Here is an 18,699-nt window from a genome sequence, read left to right on the forward strand (position 1 = left end):
TGGTAGAAATGCTTCGTTCTTGTAAACTGCTAAGACATTTGTAAACTGAGGGAGACTCAAGTCTTGCAGGATTGTGGTGTGTCTATAGGTTAACTATTTCTTTGTCCTTTAGGGCAGCCAGGAGTGCCTGAGGAATGTCACCTACATCCCATGGTTGGGGGGGGGTTGTGGGGTGTCAGTTTCTGCTTCATCCTCAGCTTGCCTTCTGTTCCCTCATCACTCTGAACCACGAAGTTTGGCCTTCCCTATCTTTGCACTTCAAATAAATGAGTTTGTATGACCTGTAATCTTGCCTCTTTTGCTCTGCATCCTACCTACGCTTGTGAGAGTCAGCCGCGGTGCTCCGTGCAGCCACAGCGTGTTCGTTTCACTGCGGCGTGCTCTTCTTCTTCTTCTTCTTCTTCTTTTTTTTTTAAGATTTTATTTATTTATTTGACAGAGAGAGACAGCCAGCGAGAGAGGGAACACAAGCAGGGGGAGTGGGAGAGGAAGAAGCAGGCTCACAGCAGAGGAGCCTGATGTGGGGCTCGATCCCACAACGCCGGGATCACGCCCTGAGCCAAAGGCAGACGCTTAAGGACTGCGCCCCCCAGGCGGCCCCGGTGTGCTCTTCCAGCACATAAATATACCACCATTTATTTATCCATTCTATTCTTGGTGGACACCGGGGTTGTGTCCAAATATGAGTTTCTTTAGGGTATATGTACCTAGGAGTGGAACTGTGGGCGTGTTAACTACCACCAGCGCGATGGGCGGGTAGCGGTATCTTGCCGTCATCTTCGACACGCGTCCCTGTTTCTGTGGAAGTCGAGCACCTTTTCCATTCGGATATTCTGCTTTGTGCAGTAATTGCTAAAGTCCTTTGCTAGTTTTTATTGGGCTGTCTATTGTAGGAGTTTTTTAAAAATATGCTGGACAGGAGCCCTTTGTTAATCACATGAGTTGCAAAAGCTGGTGCGGCTTTTCCTTCTGTTCCTGGTGTCTTACCAACAGAAGGTCAAATGTGTCCATCTTTTCCTTAGTCACGTGTGCTTTGTGTCTCTCGTTTAGGAAATCGGTAAGATGACATTCTCTTATATGACCTTTTAAGGTTGCTGTGATCTCTTCTTTATGGCTTTTATTTCACGGGGGACCGATTTGTGTGCACATGTGAAACAGGAATCCAGTTTGATCGTTCTGCCCATGTGGTATGCAGTCAGCTGCAAAGCACCCGTAATTGAACAGTGCTTCCCTTCATGGAGACTTCCCTGCGTCCTCCATCATCTAACAGGTCCATAGGGGGGAGAGCTCTGCTTCTGGGTTTTCTCTTCTTTCCATTAGTCTGTTGTCTGCCCCCATGCTGATTTCACTTTGCCTTGATGACGGAACTCGGAACTCGGTAACAAATCTTGTGCTGGGGAAAGCAAGTCCTCCCTTGAAGAAGACCTTGTCTTCTTCAAGAAAATGTTTTGGCTCCTATTCTCCTTTGGATTCACATGTAAACGGTAGAATTGGGTTCTCAAATTCCATTGAAATGTGGGAATTTCTAGTGGGATTCTGTTGAATCATAAACCAGCCTGGGGAGAAGTCATATCGTTACAATAAATGGTCTCTCCATTTTATTTAGTCCTTCAGTGACCCCCAGTGTGTCTGTTTTCTAGAAATCTGTACATCTTGGGTTTATTCCTAGGTACAAAGCAACTTACCACTAATTGTTCGCGTGTTTCCTTTACCCCACCCCCAACCCATCTTCTCTTCTTTGTATGTATGAAGTCCTGGTCTATGATAGCTGTAACGTCATATCTTATTCTGAAAAATGTACGTTTCTGCATCAATACTCAATGCATGTATTCTAAATAGTCCTTGTCTTGCTTGTCTGGTAAATATGTTATTATAGTGACTCCCCATGGCTCAAATGTTAAACTTGTATACATTCACACCCTTCGTGTTCTTCTTTGGCTTTTTTAAATCCACTCATGATCACCGGCATCCTTCAGTCAATACACAGGTGACCCTTCTCTACACTTGGAAATGGCAATAGAGGGACTGTAAGGACTGACCTCTCTTCTCTGCCTCGTGGCTGTGTTTTGTTTTGACTGGCAGCAACTCACTGAGGAAGCACCCCATCGCTGAAGGATTTATTCCTGGAAACACAGGAATTTCCAGAACCTTTCCTAGCACACAACTCCCATTCATACTTTGCCGTTAGAGGAGGAGCCCTGTGGATGGATGGGGTTCAAAGGCTCAGAGCCACTCACCTCTTGTTAGGAAGCACTGTGGCCCTGTTTGTGTCTTGTCTCCTGTTTGTGTGTTGTCAGAGAGGGCTGAGAATTCTCAGTTACGGTCTGAATGGAAAGGATTGAGGGGATGCTTCTTCCACCTCTTATCTGGCTCCTTCCCCTTGTTTTTTCTCTTCACTCTGGCTCAGACAGGAGGCTCAGGAGCAAGGTCCCCTGAGGCTCATCAGCCCCACCTTCTGGCTGGTGGATTCATTCACATTCTTCTCCCAAGCTGTGCGCTCCCTGGAAGGGGTCTGGCTCCTGGTTCCCTTTCCCTCCAGACCCAATGTTAGGAGTTGAAGTCTGGCTCTTCACCAGATTTTTAAAAAAGAGTCGAAAGGAATTAAATCCAAAGGGTCTTTTCACTTCTCTCTGAACAAGATGGACATGGCCTTATGTTATAAACCAAGAAGATTATCCTCTGAATTTTCAGAGAGCAAAAGAGGACACTCATTCCCTGAAGTCAAGTGTTTGTCCTGGAGAAAAACTGGAAGGTTCTGACAGAGTTCCACCCGATTTTCTTCTGTGTAGAGGTCCTGACGTCACATTGCTTTTTTCCCTATCTTCGAGATGGTCCAGGACACCTTGAAATTCATACCATCTTTGAGGATCACCTGTTAAAATAACAGTTAAAATAACGATTGTAGATGGGCATTCCTGCACCGCTGGCCTAAGGGAGGAGAAATCTGGCATCAGCCAGAGTTCCTCATTCATGAGGCAAGTTGAAAACTTTGGAATTTGTTGCAGCTTTTTTGTTTATTGCTGACAGCATCCATGTGTTGTGCGAACACTTTGTCCACACGCTTCTCTGGACATCCGAGGTCCCTGTGCTCTTGCAGGCTGTCCAATGGACACACTGGGCAAAGTCCCTCCAAGACAGCAACACCAGAAAGGTGGACATTTGGCAGGTGGGAAGGTAGGCTGTGGGGGAAACTGAGGGCACTAGGGAAGCAGCTGGAGGAGGGAGGCCCCAGGGAGGGTCAGACAAGTCCCCCTTGTTCGCAGACTGCCCCCAGGTGCCGGGCAGTCTGCAAACAAGCTCCGGCTGTTACAAATGAAATCCAGCAGCCCCACCAGGGAAACAGAATCAAGAGCTTTTGTACCCAAGTACAAAGCGGATTTCATTTGGAACGGAAGTGGCATTTCATCAGTGGGGTAAGTTGGATAATTTAGCAGATGGTGAAGGGACAGACAGGTGGGTGGTGTCTGTAGTAAAAATGGATCAGGGACACCTGGCTGGCTAAGTTGGTAGAGCATGTGACTCTCAATCTCAGGGTGGTGAGTTCAAGACCCACCTTGGGCATGGAGCCTACTTAAAAAAAAAAAAAAAAAGATTAAAAATAGGTGGAGCCATAACTCAGACCTGACATGGGGGAAATTCCAGAAGCAAAAACGTCAATGTGAAAACAAGTTTACATGACGTCTTGAAAGAAGCCAGGGCAAATAGTTTGATAATCACGGAGTGGGGGAAAACCGAGGAATGATGTAAATCCCAAGATTAGGCTGATAAGAAATGTGACTCCTGTGTCTACCCAAAGTCAAAATCCAGATGACAACCTGGGAAAAATATCTGCAACTCATGGCAATGGGTTAATTTCTCTAATATATAAAGAGCTTTAAAACAAACAAACAAAACCAATCCAGTGGGAAACCGGGCTTGAGGATTTGACTTAGTTCCCAGAAAAGGGAAAGGGAATGGCCACTGACCCTGTGAAAGGATGCTCAACTTCATAGTAAGAGGCAAATTAAAACCGTTTGGCTGGAGAGAAAAGCGTTTTCCCCATCAGAGGGCCCGAAAGTCAAAACCTGGATGGGGAGGTCCTCCCTTACCCCTAGCTGGGTGGTGCCCTAAGCCCCACCTGTAAGCGGGACATCAGGTCCTATTAAAACAGCATCGCTCTTGACCAAACGATTGTACTTCCAGGAGCCCATTCTATAGATATGCTTACATATGTTCCATTCAATGTATCAGAGCTAAGAATGGAAGGCTGCAAACAGCCTAACCGCTCAGGACAGAGACTCGTTAGTTGAAAGGAATTGTGGCTGGTCCTAACAAGGGAATCCTGGAGATTCTTCAGGTACTAAGATAAACTTTCAAGTGGGGGGAAAAGAAAGTAAAGTGCAAAACTAGCCTAGAATATGCTGCCCCCGGAAGGGGAGGTTATGCCTATCTGCTTGCATATGCATAAACTATGGGGGGGGGGTTCTGAGAGGGTAATCCTGTGGAGGGAGGGAGTGGGAGGGAGCCTTCTCTCTGGGGATCCTCAGAATGCTTTGAATTTGAGCCCTGAAAAGATATCACTGATGAAAATGAGAATAAAATTAGGGACACAGGAAACCAGGTCACTGGGAGGGATTCAGTCACAGGGGGACAAGGGGGCTGAGACTTCTCACTTGTAGCTTTTGGATTTGGAGCCCTGTCTGGATGTCTTCGGTGTTAGACCTATGGGAATATCGAATAGGCCGGACTCCATTGTTCGGAGACGGAGACTGAGATCCAGGAGCGAGGGGACAGGGCCAACTTCCGAAAACTCACAACTTCTGTCTCTTTTATGTGCGCTTCAAACACAGGAGAGAGTTGGGCTCACTTAACAAGGAGGGAAAATCTGGGCAAATGGCTGGTGGTCGGCATTGTCCCGCGCCCCTCCCCTCCCCCTTCACCCTAGTTCTGGAATTCTCCCTGGGAGGCCTGGAGGGTTGGGCCCTGATTTGGCAACTGCTCAGCTGGGAAGGGAGCAGGGCCTGCAAGAGAAAGCTTTACAGAAACACAGTTTTGGGGGCCAACAGTTGCCCAGTGGGGCAAGAAGTCAGGGAAGATAGTAGCCCAGAAACTGGAAACCTCCTAATCTCTGGGGGGGGGGGTGTCAGCTGACCTCCCCCAGAAAACTGCACTATTTCTATCTACTGCTTTCGAGGCAGTGGGGTAGCCCCATGGTCTGACCCACCAGCTCCTGTGGTCGGTGGGCCCCTCAGTGTGGGCTGGGGTCCACAGTGAACGTTTTCATCTGCATTCCTGCAGAGGCCCCGGCCCCCTTTCAGCCCCTCCCCAACTTTCCCCATGAGTACCTCCAGGCTCTGGATAGGGCCTACCTCGAACATACCCGCTCACACCTGGTCTTTTCTCTGCCCACCAGAGGAAGGGGCTTCACAATTTATCAAGACCCAAGTACAGGCATAGGCTACCTGCTGGCCTCGCCCCTTCCCCTTCCCCTTCCTTGGCGACCCGCATTAATTATGCCCAAGGCTATGAGCTGCTCTGGCCATGCTCCAAGGTTGAGGGAATCGGTAGGAAGGACATCTGCTGAATCCATTTCACAGAGGGGGAAAACAAGGCCGGGAGCCTAGCACGGCAGGCACGCGACTCTTAACAACCTTCCCAGGGATCAGGCCCCCAGAAGTGGTAGAGGATGGAGGGGAGGCGGGCCCTGAGGCAGGGAGGCAGGGGTCTCGGCAGAGGCCGGGGGAGGGAGCAGTGGGGGCTCTGCAATGAAGGCATGTGGGGGGTGGGGTGGGAGGCTGGGCTCTCCAGAACAGACCAGCTCTGAGACGCTCCTGTGGCATGGGCCCAAAAGTCAGAGCTGGGTGCTACTGCCTCTCAATGCCCACAGGCTGCTGGGGGTTCCAGGAAGAGAAACCCCAGCTCACAAGGCCTGGGCCTTGGTGTCATCCCGCACTGGGTGGCCTCAGGGAGGGTTTCTCAGAAAGCATGGCTGGGTGGGGCTCAACGTGGGCAGATGGGAGACAGGCATTCCATGAAGGGACAGGTGAGGCAGGAGGCTGTCAGGGCCGGCCTTGTCCCGAAACAGTGGCTGTGAGGACAGTCAGGTTGTTATTGCCAGATGACATGGTAGCACTGGGGCGATGAGTAGCAGAAGGCAGTCTGTGCCCCCCCCCACCTCACTTTGAGGTGTTATTTGGAAATGAGTTTCTACAGCTTTTTTCAAGGATGCCCTGAGGCAGCCACTGGGGTTTAAGGGACAGGCTGCTCAGTGGGCATCGGAATCCACACTTCGGAATAAATGGGGCTGGCCAGGGTATGACTGGGTTGGGGGACAGGATATGGCTTGAATGAGACACAGCAGTAGCCCTTCCTTGGCATAAGGGGCATTACTGGTTCCAGGGGACTTGGGAGCATGGTGGGCAGGGCCAACAAGTGGGTCTAACTCACAGATGGATTCCAAGGAGCCACTGCCTTGATGCCCCAGCTGGCCTCAGAGTCAGACACTCTCCGGTTCCTTGGGTTAGAGGGGGCAGCAAGCTGTGCTCAGCATTCCTGGCTTCAGCCCCTTTAGACCCCCATTGCTCATGTGAGACCATAAGGTGAACTCTAACTGGGGGGTACTATGGGTAATGTGTGGCTGAGTCCGGGGAGGTGGCCAGGCCAGCACTGGCATGTCCAAGGAAGCTGGGGTCAGTGTCCTCATCTGTGAAACAAGGGAGTTGGGCCCGATACCCGTGGAGACCCGTGCCCCTGCACTCTCCTGACCATGTATGGTGCTGGATCCGAGAGGCAGACACAAATGGCAGGTCTGCACACAGCCAGAAGCAGAGCGAAGAGGTTCTGTGTTGGGAACGGGGTTGCATGGGACCTGAGGGGTTGTGGCAAAGGCCAGAGCTGGGGTGGGAGCAGTAGGCGCTCAGACCCACGAAGGAGGCCCCAGCTCACAAACCAGGCAGGAGCCCTCTGGCTTTAGCGGGAGCCATGCCGCCACCTCCCCATCCCCCCGGCAGGGACACAGATGTGGGGCTCAACAGCCCTTTCACTGAGGGAGCTGGAGAAAGACCCTCCGAGATCTTTGTGGAACAGGAGCATTCCCTCCCCACCCCAAAGGTGGGCAAACACCCCCAGATCCCCTTGAACAGACTTTCCTTCCTCTTTCTGAAACGTGACCCCAACCACCACTACTACTGTTCTTCTGGAAGTAAATCCTAGCTGCCTAGGCCTGAGTTACATGGGGCTGAGGGGGAGAGCACCCCCGTCAGGACCTAAACGGAGCAGCAGAGCAGTCCTGAGGCATCCTGACTAGCAAGCTGGTGAGGGTGGGCTAGCTCAGAGGACAACCCGCCAAAAACTCTGTGATGGGAGAGGAGGGAGGGAGGGCGTGGATCCGTGTGTCAAGTGCCAGCTGACTGGGCTCCGTAGCCTTGGGGCCTGGGCTGTTCTGAGGTTGCCATAATCAGAGGACAAGTGTGACTCGCCCTCTGCTTCAAGCCTGGGATGGGCACCGTGGTGTTCATGGTGATGCCACAGAGGTGATTCATGCAGGGATAGTGGGTGCTGCAGGGGCTGGACTGCTGGGAGCCATCTCAAGGAAGGAGCCTGTGGCCTACACAGGCCCCAGGCCTCTGTACACACACAAGGCAGCCCTTGTCACTGCCTGTGGCTCAAAGGCAGTCCTGTTCCTCACTCCCCATGTCAGAAGGACAGTAACAGCCTCCAAAGGCTTGGCCCGGCAGCAACCCTTTCCCCCAGAGGTCCTCAGCTTTCAAAAGCAAATTCACTTAAATTTTGTGTTTTTAAAAAACCATCTTCCATCTAAAATAAGCTGGCCTAGGGCGCCTGGGTAGCGCAGTCGTTAAGCGTCTGCCTTCGGCTGAGGACGTGATCCCGGTGTTCCGGGATCGAGTCCCACACTGGGCTCCTCTGCTGGGAGCCTGTTTCTTCATCTCCCACTCCCCTGCTGTGTTCCCTCTCTCGCTGGCTGGCTGGCTGTCACGTTAAAAAAAAAAAAAAGATAAGCTGGCCTACATTGAGGCTGAGCAAGAAAGAGCAAGGGGTCCCAAAGGCACAGAGCCAGCAGGAGTCCAGAGGTGAGGCCCCACCTCTCCCAGCCCCCAGGAAGGGGGTTCATGTGGCCAGAGGAGCTCCCTCTCTGTGCAAGCAGGTGAAATGAACTTGACTTCTCCCACAGGCCAGGCAGTGCAGGAAGGGTTGGACTGGTCCTTCCTGGCTGACTAGGGCCAGCTCCCGGCACACAAATTCCTAGTGCTAGTGGTGGGTCTCACTTGGAAGGAGTTGCTGCCAGGGCGCACGGAGCCTCCCCCACTGCGGGCTACCAAGGCATTCTAGCCCAAAGGCACCTGCTCTGGGAAGCAGCGTGGCACCTGAGGCCCCTACAGCCCAAGTGTGGGCACAGAACGGCCCACTGTCCTATCCCCACCCCCACAAGGGAGCCCCTGCCCTTGGCTGGAAGGGCCTTGGACCAGTGAGACTCCAGTCCCATTGGGCCTGGATACTGATTTTGTTGTTGACAGTGCCCCCAGGGCCAGGCCCTTCAATATCCTAGCAGGGTTGACAAACACCTGAAGGCCTTCCAGAGCCATTGTTCTGTGAAACATGAATGGCACCAAAACTACAGGCCGGGTGTTGTCTCCAGGAACTGCTGTGGTGGAGACCTGGGTGTCCCCGAGCAGAGCCCAGGGACAGATTTCGGGGCAGACAGGGCACTATAACAAGGACTCTGCCTCCTGTGCACCTCCCCACCCCCACCAGAAAACTGTCCCCAAGTTCCAGAACAACTGGACTTTCTAGGTTAAGAAACTAAGGCACCAGCCTATCAGGGTTTGACCCTGTGGCACACGGAGGAAGGCTTTCTCTCCCAGGGTACCCTTTGCCCATCTGAAAGATGGACGAAGGCGGCACTGGGAGAAGGGGTAGGAAGGCCGGGCTGGGAGAAAGGTCCAGACCCGGCTGCCTCTCTGACTCTCCAACCCGTCAGGCCAATCAGATTTTGATCCCCACCCCTCCCTCCCACTCTTCTCCGCCCAGCCGGAGCGCACGTGGTGGCCCTGCCGCTGTGGGCGGGAATGGATTCAACTCTGGGTTCCAGCCAAGGGCAGAGTCAGGAACCTGGCGCCTTGGGACGGCAAAGCCTCGAGTTGAGTGGGAGGCTCTGATTTGAGTCTGATTGCTGGGTCTGTGGCCCCGGGCAGGAGGCTAATCTAGGCTGGGGCCTCTGATGGGGCAAAGGGGGAAAAAGCTAGGAGAAAGGATCCTAACAGTAGATTCCGAGGGGGCAACCACGGTTCTCAGGTCACTGTCCCGGCCCTGCACCCACTCCTCCGAAAGCCAAGGAAGCCCGAGGCAGATGCAGCCTCCAAACCGTTTATTTGTCCCGACTTGGAGGTAGGGGTCGCTGGGGGCGAAGCGGGCACAATATTGCGGGCGGCAGGGTCTGGCGCAGGCGGGTCGGGCAGGCGTGGCCCTCAGGCGAAGGTGGAGCCGTTCCAGCCCACGTTGGCCGCGTTCATGTCGTAGTAGTTGATGTAGATCCTGCGGGGCGTGGATGCCAGGCTCAGCGGGCTGCGCTTCCCCCCCCCGCCCCTCCCCCCCCCGCCCCTCGGCGTCCCCAGGCGCCACGCACCTATCGGGGCTGACGCGCAGGCGCTCGGCCAGCAGGCCGCACAGCAGCTTGCTGTAGGAACGGTTCTGCGCGCCTCCGATCTTGCCGATGCTGTGCAGACTGCAGAGCGCGCACGGCTCACTTGAGCCGCCGAAGGCCATGAGCTGGTCTGGGACCACGTGCACCGCGATGTACTGTGGGGAGACGGGGTGCGGTCAGGAGGCCCGACAGACCTCGCCGGGCCCGGGCAACCCCCCCACCCCGTCCCTTACCCGTCCAGAGCCTCAACCCGGAGTCGTCTCCCCCGCGCCCCAGCCCGGGACCACCTCGTCCCGGACCATCTCTCCCTGCTCCCTCCCAGCAAACCTGTGCCGGCTTGCCGGTGGCCTGCGCCAGCTGCTGGGTAAGCTCGGAAAGGAGCCCGTCCGGCACGGAGGCGCGGGGGACGTTGGTGTTCACCACGAACATCGGCATGCTGGCGGAGAAACGGCGGCGACTGGTGCACAGGAACTAAACCAAGCGCCTACGGCTGCAGCCCGCGAACCTGAGCTACGTGACCGCCGCGCAGTGCCGCCCCTAGGGCGGCCGCGGCCCCGCCTCCTGTGACGCCACCGCCGGCGGAGGCCCCGCCTCCGTGCGCTGCAGGTTTCTCCCATCTGTGGCGTCACCGCGGGCAGAGGCTCCGCCCCTTGCGGCCGCAGCCCCCTTCCGGCTGGTGACGTCATCGCCGGCGGAGGGCGGCTCCCCTCCTACCGCCCCACCGCCCCGCTGGACTTACGGAGTTGGCGTCCCCGCCCCACGCACCCTCTGAAAGCCGTTCTCCCCGTGGAGGCCAGAAATCTGCCTTTCTTTCATGTCTTTGTTAGTCCTTTCATTTAGTCACTGATATTTACTCAACGACGTGTGTGTGTGTGGGGGGGGTAGAGAGAGAGAGAGAGAGAGAAATGGGGAGAGGTAGTCCTTGCTGCAGGCAGGAGGGGGTTAGCCACGGTAGAGTCAGTCACCACCCAGGGGCCTTTCCTGCACCCTTGCTCTTTAAGGTGAGTGAGGATGCTGCGAGATGCCAAGGGGAGGGGCAGCGGTAAGAGGTGAGGCTTAGACAGGGCTCCATAGGCCAAAGGTGGTCAGCAACTCTGTCTCTGAGCCCATTCCCAAGGCCCTGCTCCCCTGAGCAGCTTCTCTGCAGTTCTTTGGACTTCAGTTCCTCAGGGAAGCCCCCACCCTAGTTAGGGACTGTAGGGATGCTCTTTCTGAGAGTCCTTAGAGAATTCTTTCTGTCTCTTCCACTAATGGTGAGCTCAGGGGGCATTTGGTGGGTGCCAAGCACGGAAGAGACACAGACTGACTACTGGCTGAATGAACGAATGGGTGAATGAAGATAGCCATGGCCCAGCGGGAAGAGGACAGAGCAGTGGCTGGATTGGGGCCCTGGCCATGCCTGCAGGCCTTGCCATCACCAGACAGAAGGGCTTGTGGCTAAGTGGCCACCCATTCCCACTCTGAGGAGCCCCGCTGGTCAGGGTGCTGTGCTGGGGAGCAGAGCTCTCTCAGGTGCTGGAGGGGGCACACTGCGTTTGGCCAAGTCCTCCTGGGCATCTGGCAGGTGCTGTCTGGTTAAGGTGGCACAGCACACACCGGCCTTGCCGACGGCCATGTGCTACAGCAAGGACACTCGTGTCTGTGGGACCAGCCAGCATCCAATCAAGTAGGTCCCATGGCCCGGTTGTGCAAATAGCCTGCGAGTGTTTGTTCCTCCAGCTGGGCCCCAGGCTACTTCCGTCCCCACTCTCACACCTTGTGCCCAGGGCTCCCTCAACTGACAGACTGATGCACTCCACGCCGTGTCTCCAGCCCTGGGCCCTCCTCAAAGTTCAGCAGCCAATTCAGCACTTCCTGTTCCCTGTGTCCAAATCCAAGTGCATGACTTTTCCTCCCACACCTGTTGGCTGCCAGTGAAATGCGCTTCCCTCCACTGTCACCCTTCTCCCTTCTCTGCCCCCCTACCACCCTGATTCCAGCCCCCCACAGCACCACCACCTTCATTTAAGTTAGCTGACTTCACTTTTGGCCTAGCGTGGACTGTGGTAACACCATGGTGGACTGCTCTTCCTGGGGAAGGAGTCTGTTTCCCTGCCCCCCTGGCAGCCGACCTGGCCATATGATCTTGCCTTGCCCAGTGAAATCTGAACAGAAGTGACATGAGTGACTCCAGACAGAAGGTTCAAGAGCCCGCACCTGGTTCTCTGAGAAGGTGGAAGTGTGCCAAGAGGGACCCGCACCAGCAAACACGGGCGATGGCCCTGTAGGTGAGCCACTGCCATTTTCAGGTTGTTTCTGTAGCCTAGGGCAGTCTTCCCTGATCGGGACAGCCTCCGAGCTATTTACCATTTACTCTGACCCTTCCCAGTAGCAGTCAGTGCCATCTTTCTAGAAGGGCAAATGGGAAGGTGATCTCATTCCCTGTCCCACCCTTTCCTAGCTTGGACATTTCACTAACCTGAGACTCAGTTTCCCCACCTGTAATTTGAGGATGATAGTAGTGTCCACCTTACAGAGGAGTGTTGTGAGGACCGAGTGGCCTAAATACCGGTGAGAGTCCCCACTGATACTAGAGGTAGTACTGTCACGATGCCCTGGGTAAGCTGCTCCTGCCCCAAATCTTGCAGCACCTCCCTTGTTCCCTGAGCCTTGTGCACTGTCCTTCGGTACCATGCTCCTGGCTCTTGGCTCTCACATGGGTCCTGAAATGCATTTGCATTCACTTTCCCTCATCTGCCTCGGTTCCGTGGGAAAGCCCCAGAGCTTCTGGCTATAATGTGTTCCTGTAATGTGCCCAGCACCTCTCCTGTCCTTCGAGGCCATCACCACATTTCTATCTGTGAGTTAATGTTTCCTTGCTGGATGGTAAACTCCATGAGAGAGGGGACTGTCTCTTTCTGGCCTTTGCTGTATGCCCATCTCCTGACTCGTTACTTCAGTGGTAGGCAGAGGGCCTCCAAAGATGTCCACGCTCTAATCCCTGGAATCTGTGAATATGTTATGTTACGTGGCAAAAGGCACTGTACAGAATGTCATTAGAGTTACAGACCTTAAGATAGGGGGACCATCACGGATTATCTGGGTGGGCCCAGTGTAATCACATGAGCCCTTAAAAGCAGAGAATTTTGTCCAGCTAGACTCGGTGAGACGCGGCAGAAGGGGAGGTCCGACTCAAAGCAGGAGAAGGGCTCAATGTGCCATTACTGGCTCCGAAGAGAAGGGGGCCAGGAGCCTCCGTCGTACAACCACAAGGAACTGAATTCTACCAACGACCTGAATGAACTTGGAAGTGAGTTCTTCCCTAGTTGACTCAGAGACATCTTGACTTCAGCCATACAAGACCCTAAGTAGAAGACCCGGCCACGTGATGCTGGACTTCTGACTCAAACTGTGAGATAACAAATCTATGTTGTTTTAAGCTGCTCAATTTGTGGTCATTTGTTCTGGGAGCAATAGAAAGGTAATCGCTTGGCGCCGATAGGGGCTCCAAAATGATGTGCTGAACGGTAGGACACATGCTCCGGGAGGTGTTGGCGGGCGTGGCTGCCGACCTGCCTGGGATCCTCTCTGTATTCATCATCACGGACCGCATCCCAGTTCTGTCTGGTTAGAACATTCACTGCCCCTGGCAACCAGGCGTAGCCACACGGAGCTCACGCAGTGTGTGAGGATGTATAGGGAAGAGCTGCCTTCCTGACGGAGGCGCAACCCTGCCTCCTTTCTCTGCTCCCACCGCGGAACTTGGACAGGACCCCCAGATGTGCCGCAGAGTTTTTCAGGCAACCCTGAGCTGGGAAAAGCCCAGGCAACAGAGCAGGTGGCAGCCCAGCAGAGCCTGGGGCTCTGACAGCTCTGCCCAGTTACAACAGAAACAGAAGCCCCTCTCTGCTCAGAGCGCTGCTTGCCCAGGGTTGGGTCATCACAGCCCCATTGCAGGGCCTGGCTGCCGCAGACGACCTCCTGAGTGCCGCGTCCAGTGGCACGGCAGGCATCCTTCGTGCAAGCATCCTCACCGCCAGCATTTCTGTGGCGAACCTTTTTGCCGCATAACTGGCTGTAAGGCAGTGTTGCCGTAAAAGATAAAATGAAGAAAAACAAAAGCGGGACATCCAGTAAAAGGACACCATGAACCACGGAAACAAAATTACCAAGACTTTGCTGAGAAATACACAATATTTGAATATGTTTAAAACGTGTGTGGATTCTGTGCAAATAACTGATTTTGTTTTGCGGATTGTACATATGCACCTGTTTTCAAAATCTGGTATTGCGCATTTTGGGGGGTCTTTTTTATTCATCTCGTATCACAGGTTTTCTTTTTTTGCTAAACTTCCTTCATTAAGAGCGATATCTGTTTCCAAACACCAGGATGCATATATTTTTTTAAAGATTTATTTATTCGAGAGAGACAGATGAGACAGACAGTGGGGCGGGGGTTAGACGGAGAGGGAGAAGGAGAGAATCTCAAGCGGACTCTGAACTGAGCACGGAGCCCGATGCAGGGCTCGATCTCACGACCCCAAGATCACAACCTGAGCAGAAACCAAGAGTCAGACACTCGACGGACTGCACCACCGAGGCGCCCCTAGGATGCATATTTGTAACTGAGCTTTGTATTACGTTGTGAAAGCTGCTTTTTAAAATTTTCATTTTATTTTAAATGTAGTGTAGTTAGCATAAAGTGTTTATTAGTTTCAGGTGTACAATGGAGTGGTTCAACACCTCCATGCGTCACCGTTAACACCGCAAGTGCGCTCCTTCATCCCCATCACCTGTTTCACCCATCCCCCCCCCCCCCCCCCCCGCCAACCATCGGTTTGTTCTCTAGAGTTAGGAGTCTGTTTCTTGGTTTCTCTTTCACTCTCTTTTTTTTCTCCCCCATTTGCTCATTTGTTTCTTAAGTTTCACATATGAGTGAAATCATACGGTATTTGTCTTTCTCTGACTGACTTATTTCCCTCAGCACAATACCCTCTAGTTCCATCCGCGTCGCGGCAAATGGCAAGATTTCATTCTTTTTGACGGCTGAGTGATTTTCCATTTGTATATACCTCACCTTCTTTTTCCACTCGTCAGTCGATGGACGCCTGGGCTGCTTCCACAATTTAGCTATTGTAGATAATGGTGCTATAAACGTAGGGGTGCATGTGTCCTTTTGAATTAGTGTTTTTGTATTTTGGGGGTAAATACCCTGTAGTGTGATTACTGGATCGTAAGGTAGTTCTATTTTTATTATTATTATTATTATTTTTTAAATCTTAGTTGAGTTAGTTGGTTTGGTTTTACACTGTGAAAGCTTCTACACCGTTATCTGGTTTGGTGTATTGGCACACGTCCGTTGACAGAAGTTCCATAGTTCTATGGGAAACGTTGGTTCAATCCTCTGCACCCCGTATAGACAATCATGAGAGCTAAGATTTAGGTATACCGATGGGAGCGCTGTGTCAATGGAGAATCGAAACCAAACTGTCCACCAGTTGATGAAACCAAAGAACTCAGTTATTAATTTTTAAAAAATCTTTTATGGCAAAACTGTCTCAACAGCCAGTTAGTTATGTGGCAACATGCTTGCAGCAGAGAAGCTTACAGGAAAACTACCAAGAACCCTCCAGTGGGTAAGGGCTGCTGGGCACAGAAGTGGGAGGGAAGAAAACCTCCCAATGAAGGGAAACGCAAGCTGGAAAAGGGGACCATGGCCAACGTGAGCACCCGGCAGACCCTGAAATCAGATCTGTGGACAGGATCTGAGTTCCCGAGCTGGAAGGAGGGCCTGGGGAGGAGAGAGGGGCTGCTGGCACCCCCCTGTGGGGCTACCTGCTCTTCCCCTTGCTGCCTCTCCCCCCGCCGGCAGCTCGTGTGCATGGGCAGTCCATCCTTCCACTGACTCCCACCAGCTTTGTTTCCCTCGGCATCCCTCCCCCGGTCACACAAGGCTCATCACCTCAGCAAGAGCCCAGCCGGCCCTGAGTCCTTGTTGCCAGTGCCCGTGCCCTTGTTCATTGAATGTGCTAACTTGGCAGCACAGACGGGCAAAGACAGTTCTCCCCCTTCCAGTCATCACCCCCACTGGTGGTTAGCCGTACCTGAAGGTACAGGATTGTAAAGAGGGGCGGCTGCCAGGAGACCACCACATTGCAAGGAGGGGCCCAGACGTGCTGGGGGAGCCAGGAGTCTCGGCCAGCTAACCCTGCGGGACCCTGAGACATGGCTCGGAGTAGGTGATCTGGCTGCAGTCACTTAAAGGCTCTGAGCCTCGGTTTCAGAACTGGGGGCGGGGCGGGGCGTCGGGTGGTAATTCCTTTCCCATAGACTTGTGTGAAGCTTAAAGGAGCTGAAAGGACAAAGTGCAAAGTCCCTGACTTAAAGTAGGTGCTCAGTAAATGCTACTTGGACTTAACTGTATTGTAACCAAGTGTCCTGGTGCAGGAAATGAGCTAATAGGCCCGAACCCCAATGGTGGGCCTGCACAGAGACGGCGACTCTGCTTCCCTTCTGTGGTGTCCAAGCCCTGTCCCCACCCGCCCCTCTCCTCACAGGATCCCCTCGAAGCCGAGGCCGGGCCTTTCAAGAGCCCCAGGGCCCTGGCCTGTTCCCACGGCCACACTGGAGGTGGTGCGGCCTGGCGCAGACCCACGTCCTCAAGAGCTCACGGCAGCCGGCACAGGCGGTGTCCTGGGCTTCCCGGAAATCCTCATCTCCCAGACGGGGCAGAGCCTGCCCCTCAGATAGTGTGGGGCCGCTGGGCATTGGAGTGCCGTGGGAAGAGGCCCCTGGAGGGTCTGGCTCCTGATGATGACAGAATAAATTCCGCACCAGGCCTTCAGGGCCCCCCACCTTATCTCAGAGCTCTTCTCCACCATGGATGCTGGCCTTCCCCTCTGCCACCTCGGTCCTGGACTTTCCTGTCTCCATTCAGCAGCACCCATGGCTCCCAGGAAGCCTTCCGGACGCCTCCAGCTGGAAACCCACCCGTACTAGGCCTCATCACCCTGGGCCTCTGTGCACGCATTTTCATGGTCTGCCTCTAAAGAAAGCTGAGAGGGGTGTGTGTGTGTGTGTGTGTGTGTGTGTGTGTGTGCGGTCGGCATCTGCCCCTGGAATTTTGCTCCACTGCCAGAGCCTCGGTTGTGGGACCTGGGCTCCCCCTCAGCATCCTTGTCCTTCTTTGGGTGTCTGGTTCTCCCTTACCTTCGATTTCCTGCTGTCTGCAGAATGGAGCCACCGAACTCACGGCATGCGACTCTGACCTCCCGCAGGCTCTGTGGTGAAGGGCCACGCGGTGCGCTCCCTCCCCACCTGCCTGCGCAGGGCCTGCTCTGTGGCCCTGTGGCCTCCTTGGCCTCCACGCCCTGCCACCAGCCCTGGCCCCACCCTTAGCGCTGGCTCAAGCCCCAGCTCCACCACTGACCCATAGTGTCACCCTGGACCCCTTAGGTGGCCTTTGGGATCAGGTAGCCAAACGGCCAGGGAAGGGGAAGCAGGTGCGGCTCGGTCAAGACCACCCAGGTGCAGTCCTGGCCCGCCACCTAGTGGTGCGACCTTGGACCTCACACAAGCCACTGCCTTCGCGTGCCTCCCCTTCTGTGTAAAACAAGGACATTAAAGGTACTTATGTCTGGGGCACCTGGGCAGCTCAGTTAAGCGTCTGCCTTTGGCTCTGGTCCCAGGGTCCTGGGATCGATCCCCTGCATTGGACTTCTTGCTCAGCAGGGAGTCTGCTTCTCCCGCTTCCTGTCCTCCCTCTCCTCCTCCCCCTGCTTGTGCTCTCTCTCTCAAATAAATACATAAATTTTTTAAAAAATGTCCTATTTCTTGGGGCTTTTGCTCGGGTTGGAGGAGCCAGCTCTTGCGAAGCCCTCAGAATAGTCCCAGTAGGAAGAAAAGCCTCCACAGAAGTTGGTATGCTGCCAGACGGACTTTCTTCGCGGTGAGGGTCACCGCTCCTCCCAGCCCTGGTGCTGCCCGAGGACGGGGACAGTGACGGACACCCCAGGACACAGCAGGCCCTGAGAGAAGATGGGTAAGCTGAAGGACTCAGTGAAATCAGTGAACGATTCGGCTGAAGCAGGGTGAGGACCACCCGTGTCCCAGCAAGAGAGAACTGTCAGGGTCTGGAGAGGAGTGGATGAGGGCGAACGCAGAGTTGGCTGTGGCCCTTTGGAAGCCCAGCCGTCCTGACCCTTGTGAGCAGCGCACGAGGCCGGTAGCCAGGTTTGCTGGCCCAGCCTCTCCCTCGGAAGCTGAGGCTTAAAATCCAGGTAACTAGCCAAGGAAGGGAGGGGTGTAGGCCAGGAGAGGGAGCCAACCTAGTGCTCCGGAGGAGAGGAGAAGCCACACTGTATCTGGGGTCTGGGCAGGTGAGTCAGAGCTGCGGGGCCCTCGGCTGTGGAGGAGAGCATTTCAGGGGGATCTGGGGACTGATAGACACCAGTAGACAGGCATTTGAAGGGGCCAGCTGGTGGGACCCCCTCCATCAAGAGTGGTCTGGGGGCCCAAGGTCAGGGGCTCACCCACCAGGGAGCCCGTGGTGTCTGTGCAGTCAGGGAGGAGGTAGCGTGGGCTCCCAGGGGGCAGGGGCTGGGAGGCAAGCTGGAGCACCCCAGGCACCAGGCAGCTGGCCAGCAGCAGGGCCCAGACCGGTGGGTCACCCAGGAGCTCCCTGGGGAGACAGAGGAGAGTCCAGGCCAGGTGCATCCTTGCTAGAACCCTGCCCTTACCCCTGTTCCCTTGCTCCCATGCCCACAGTGGGTCTGCTTTGTTCAGTGCTTCTTCCTACCAAGCTTGAGGTCAGGATGGCAGCCCGGTTGGGGACCCAAAAGACAGCCAGTGGGGCAGAGAGTTTCTCCTCTCTCTCAATGTCATCACCGTTTCCTCAGGGGCCTCAGCCCAACCTCTCCCTGTCTTGAGAAAACAAGGCTCTGAGGCTGGCACCCTCCCCCAATCCCTCCATCACCACCCCCCCACCTCCCCACCCCCATTCTATGCAGGCTTCGCTCTGCTCCCTGCCCTGTGGAGCCTCACCAGGCAGTCACACTCAGATGTGGGAAGGGTAATGACAG

At 54.5% G+C, this 18,699-nt stretch overlaps 1 protein-coding gene across 1 annotated transcript; it reads right to left on the bottom strand.

Annotated features, from left to right (window-relative positions):
• Positions 1–9,349: 9,349 nt before the first annotated feature.
• On the bottom strand, positions 9,350–10,188 carry MIF (macrophage migration inhibitory factor). The gene is made up of 3 exons (XM_040619516.1): positions 9,968–10,188; positions 9,623–9,795; positions 9,350–9,531 (listed from the first exon to the last, which is right to left on the bottom strand). The coding sequence occupies exons 1-3, from the start codon at positions 10,073–10,075 to the stop codon at positions 9,465–9,467; spliced, it is 348 nt and encodes a 115-aa protein (XP_040475450.1). The 5' UTR covers positions 10,076–10,188; the 3' UTR covers positions 9,350–9,464.
• Between the last annotated feature and the right edge of the window lie 8,511 nt (positions 10,189–18,699).

The sequence above is a fragment of the Ursus maritimus genome, unplaced genomic scaffold, assembly GCF_017311325.1.
Source record: "Ursus maritimus isolate PB19 unplaced genomic scaffold, ASM1731132v1 scaffold_33, whole genome shotgun sequence".
Taxonomy (NCBI): domain Eukaryota; kingdom Metazoa; phylum Chordata; class Mammalia; order Carnivora; family Ursidae; genus Ursus; species Ursus maritimus.

Excerpts from the sequence above, each read along its gene's own strand:
- MIF (XM_040619516.1), bottom strand. The coding sequence starts at position 10,075 with ATGCCGATGTTCGTGGTGAACACCAACGTCCCCCGCGCCTCCGTGCCG. Across the intron at positions 9,796-9,967 it reads CCACCGGCAAGCCGGCACAG|TACATCGCGGTGCACGTGGT; the intron begins GTTTGCTGGGAG and ends GTCTCCCCACAG. Across the intron at positions 9,532-9,622 it reads CTGCGCGTCAGCCCCGATAG|GATCTACATCAACTACTACG; the intron begins GTGCGTGGCGCC and ends CACGCCCCGCAG.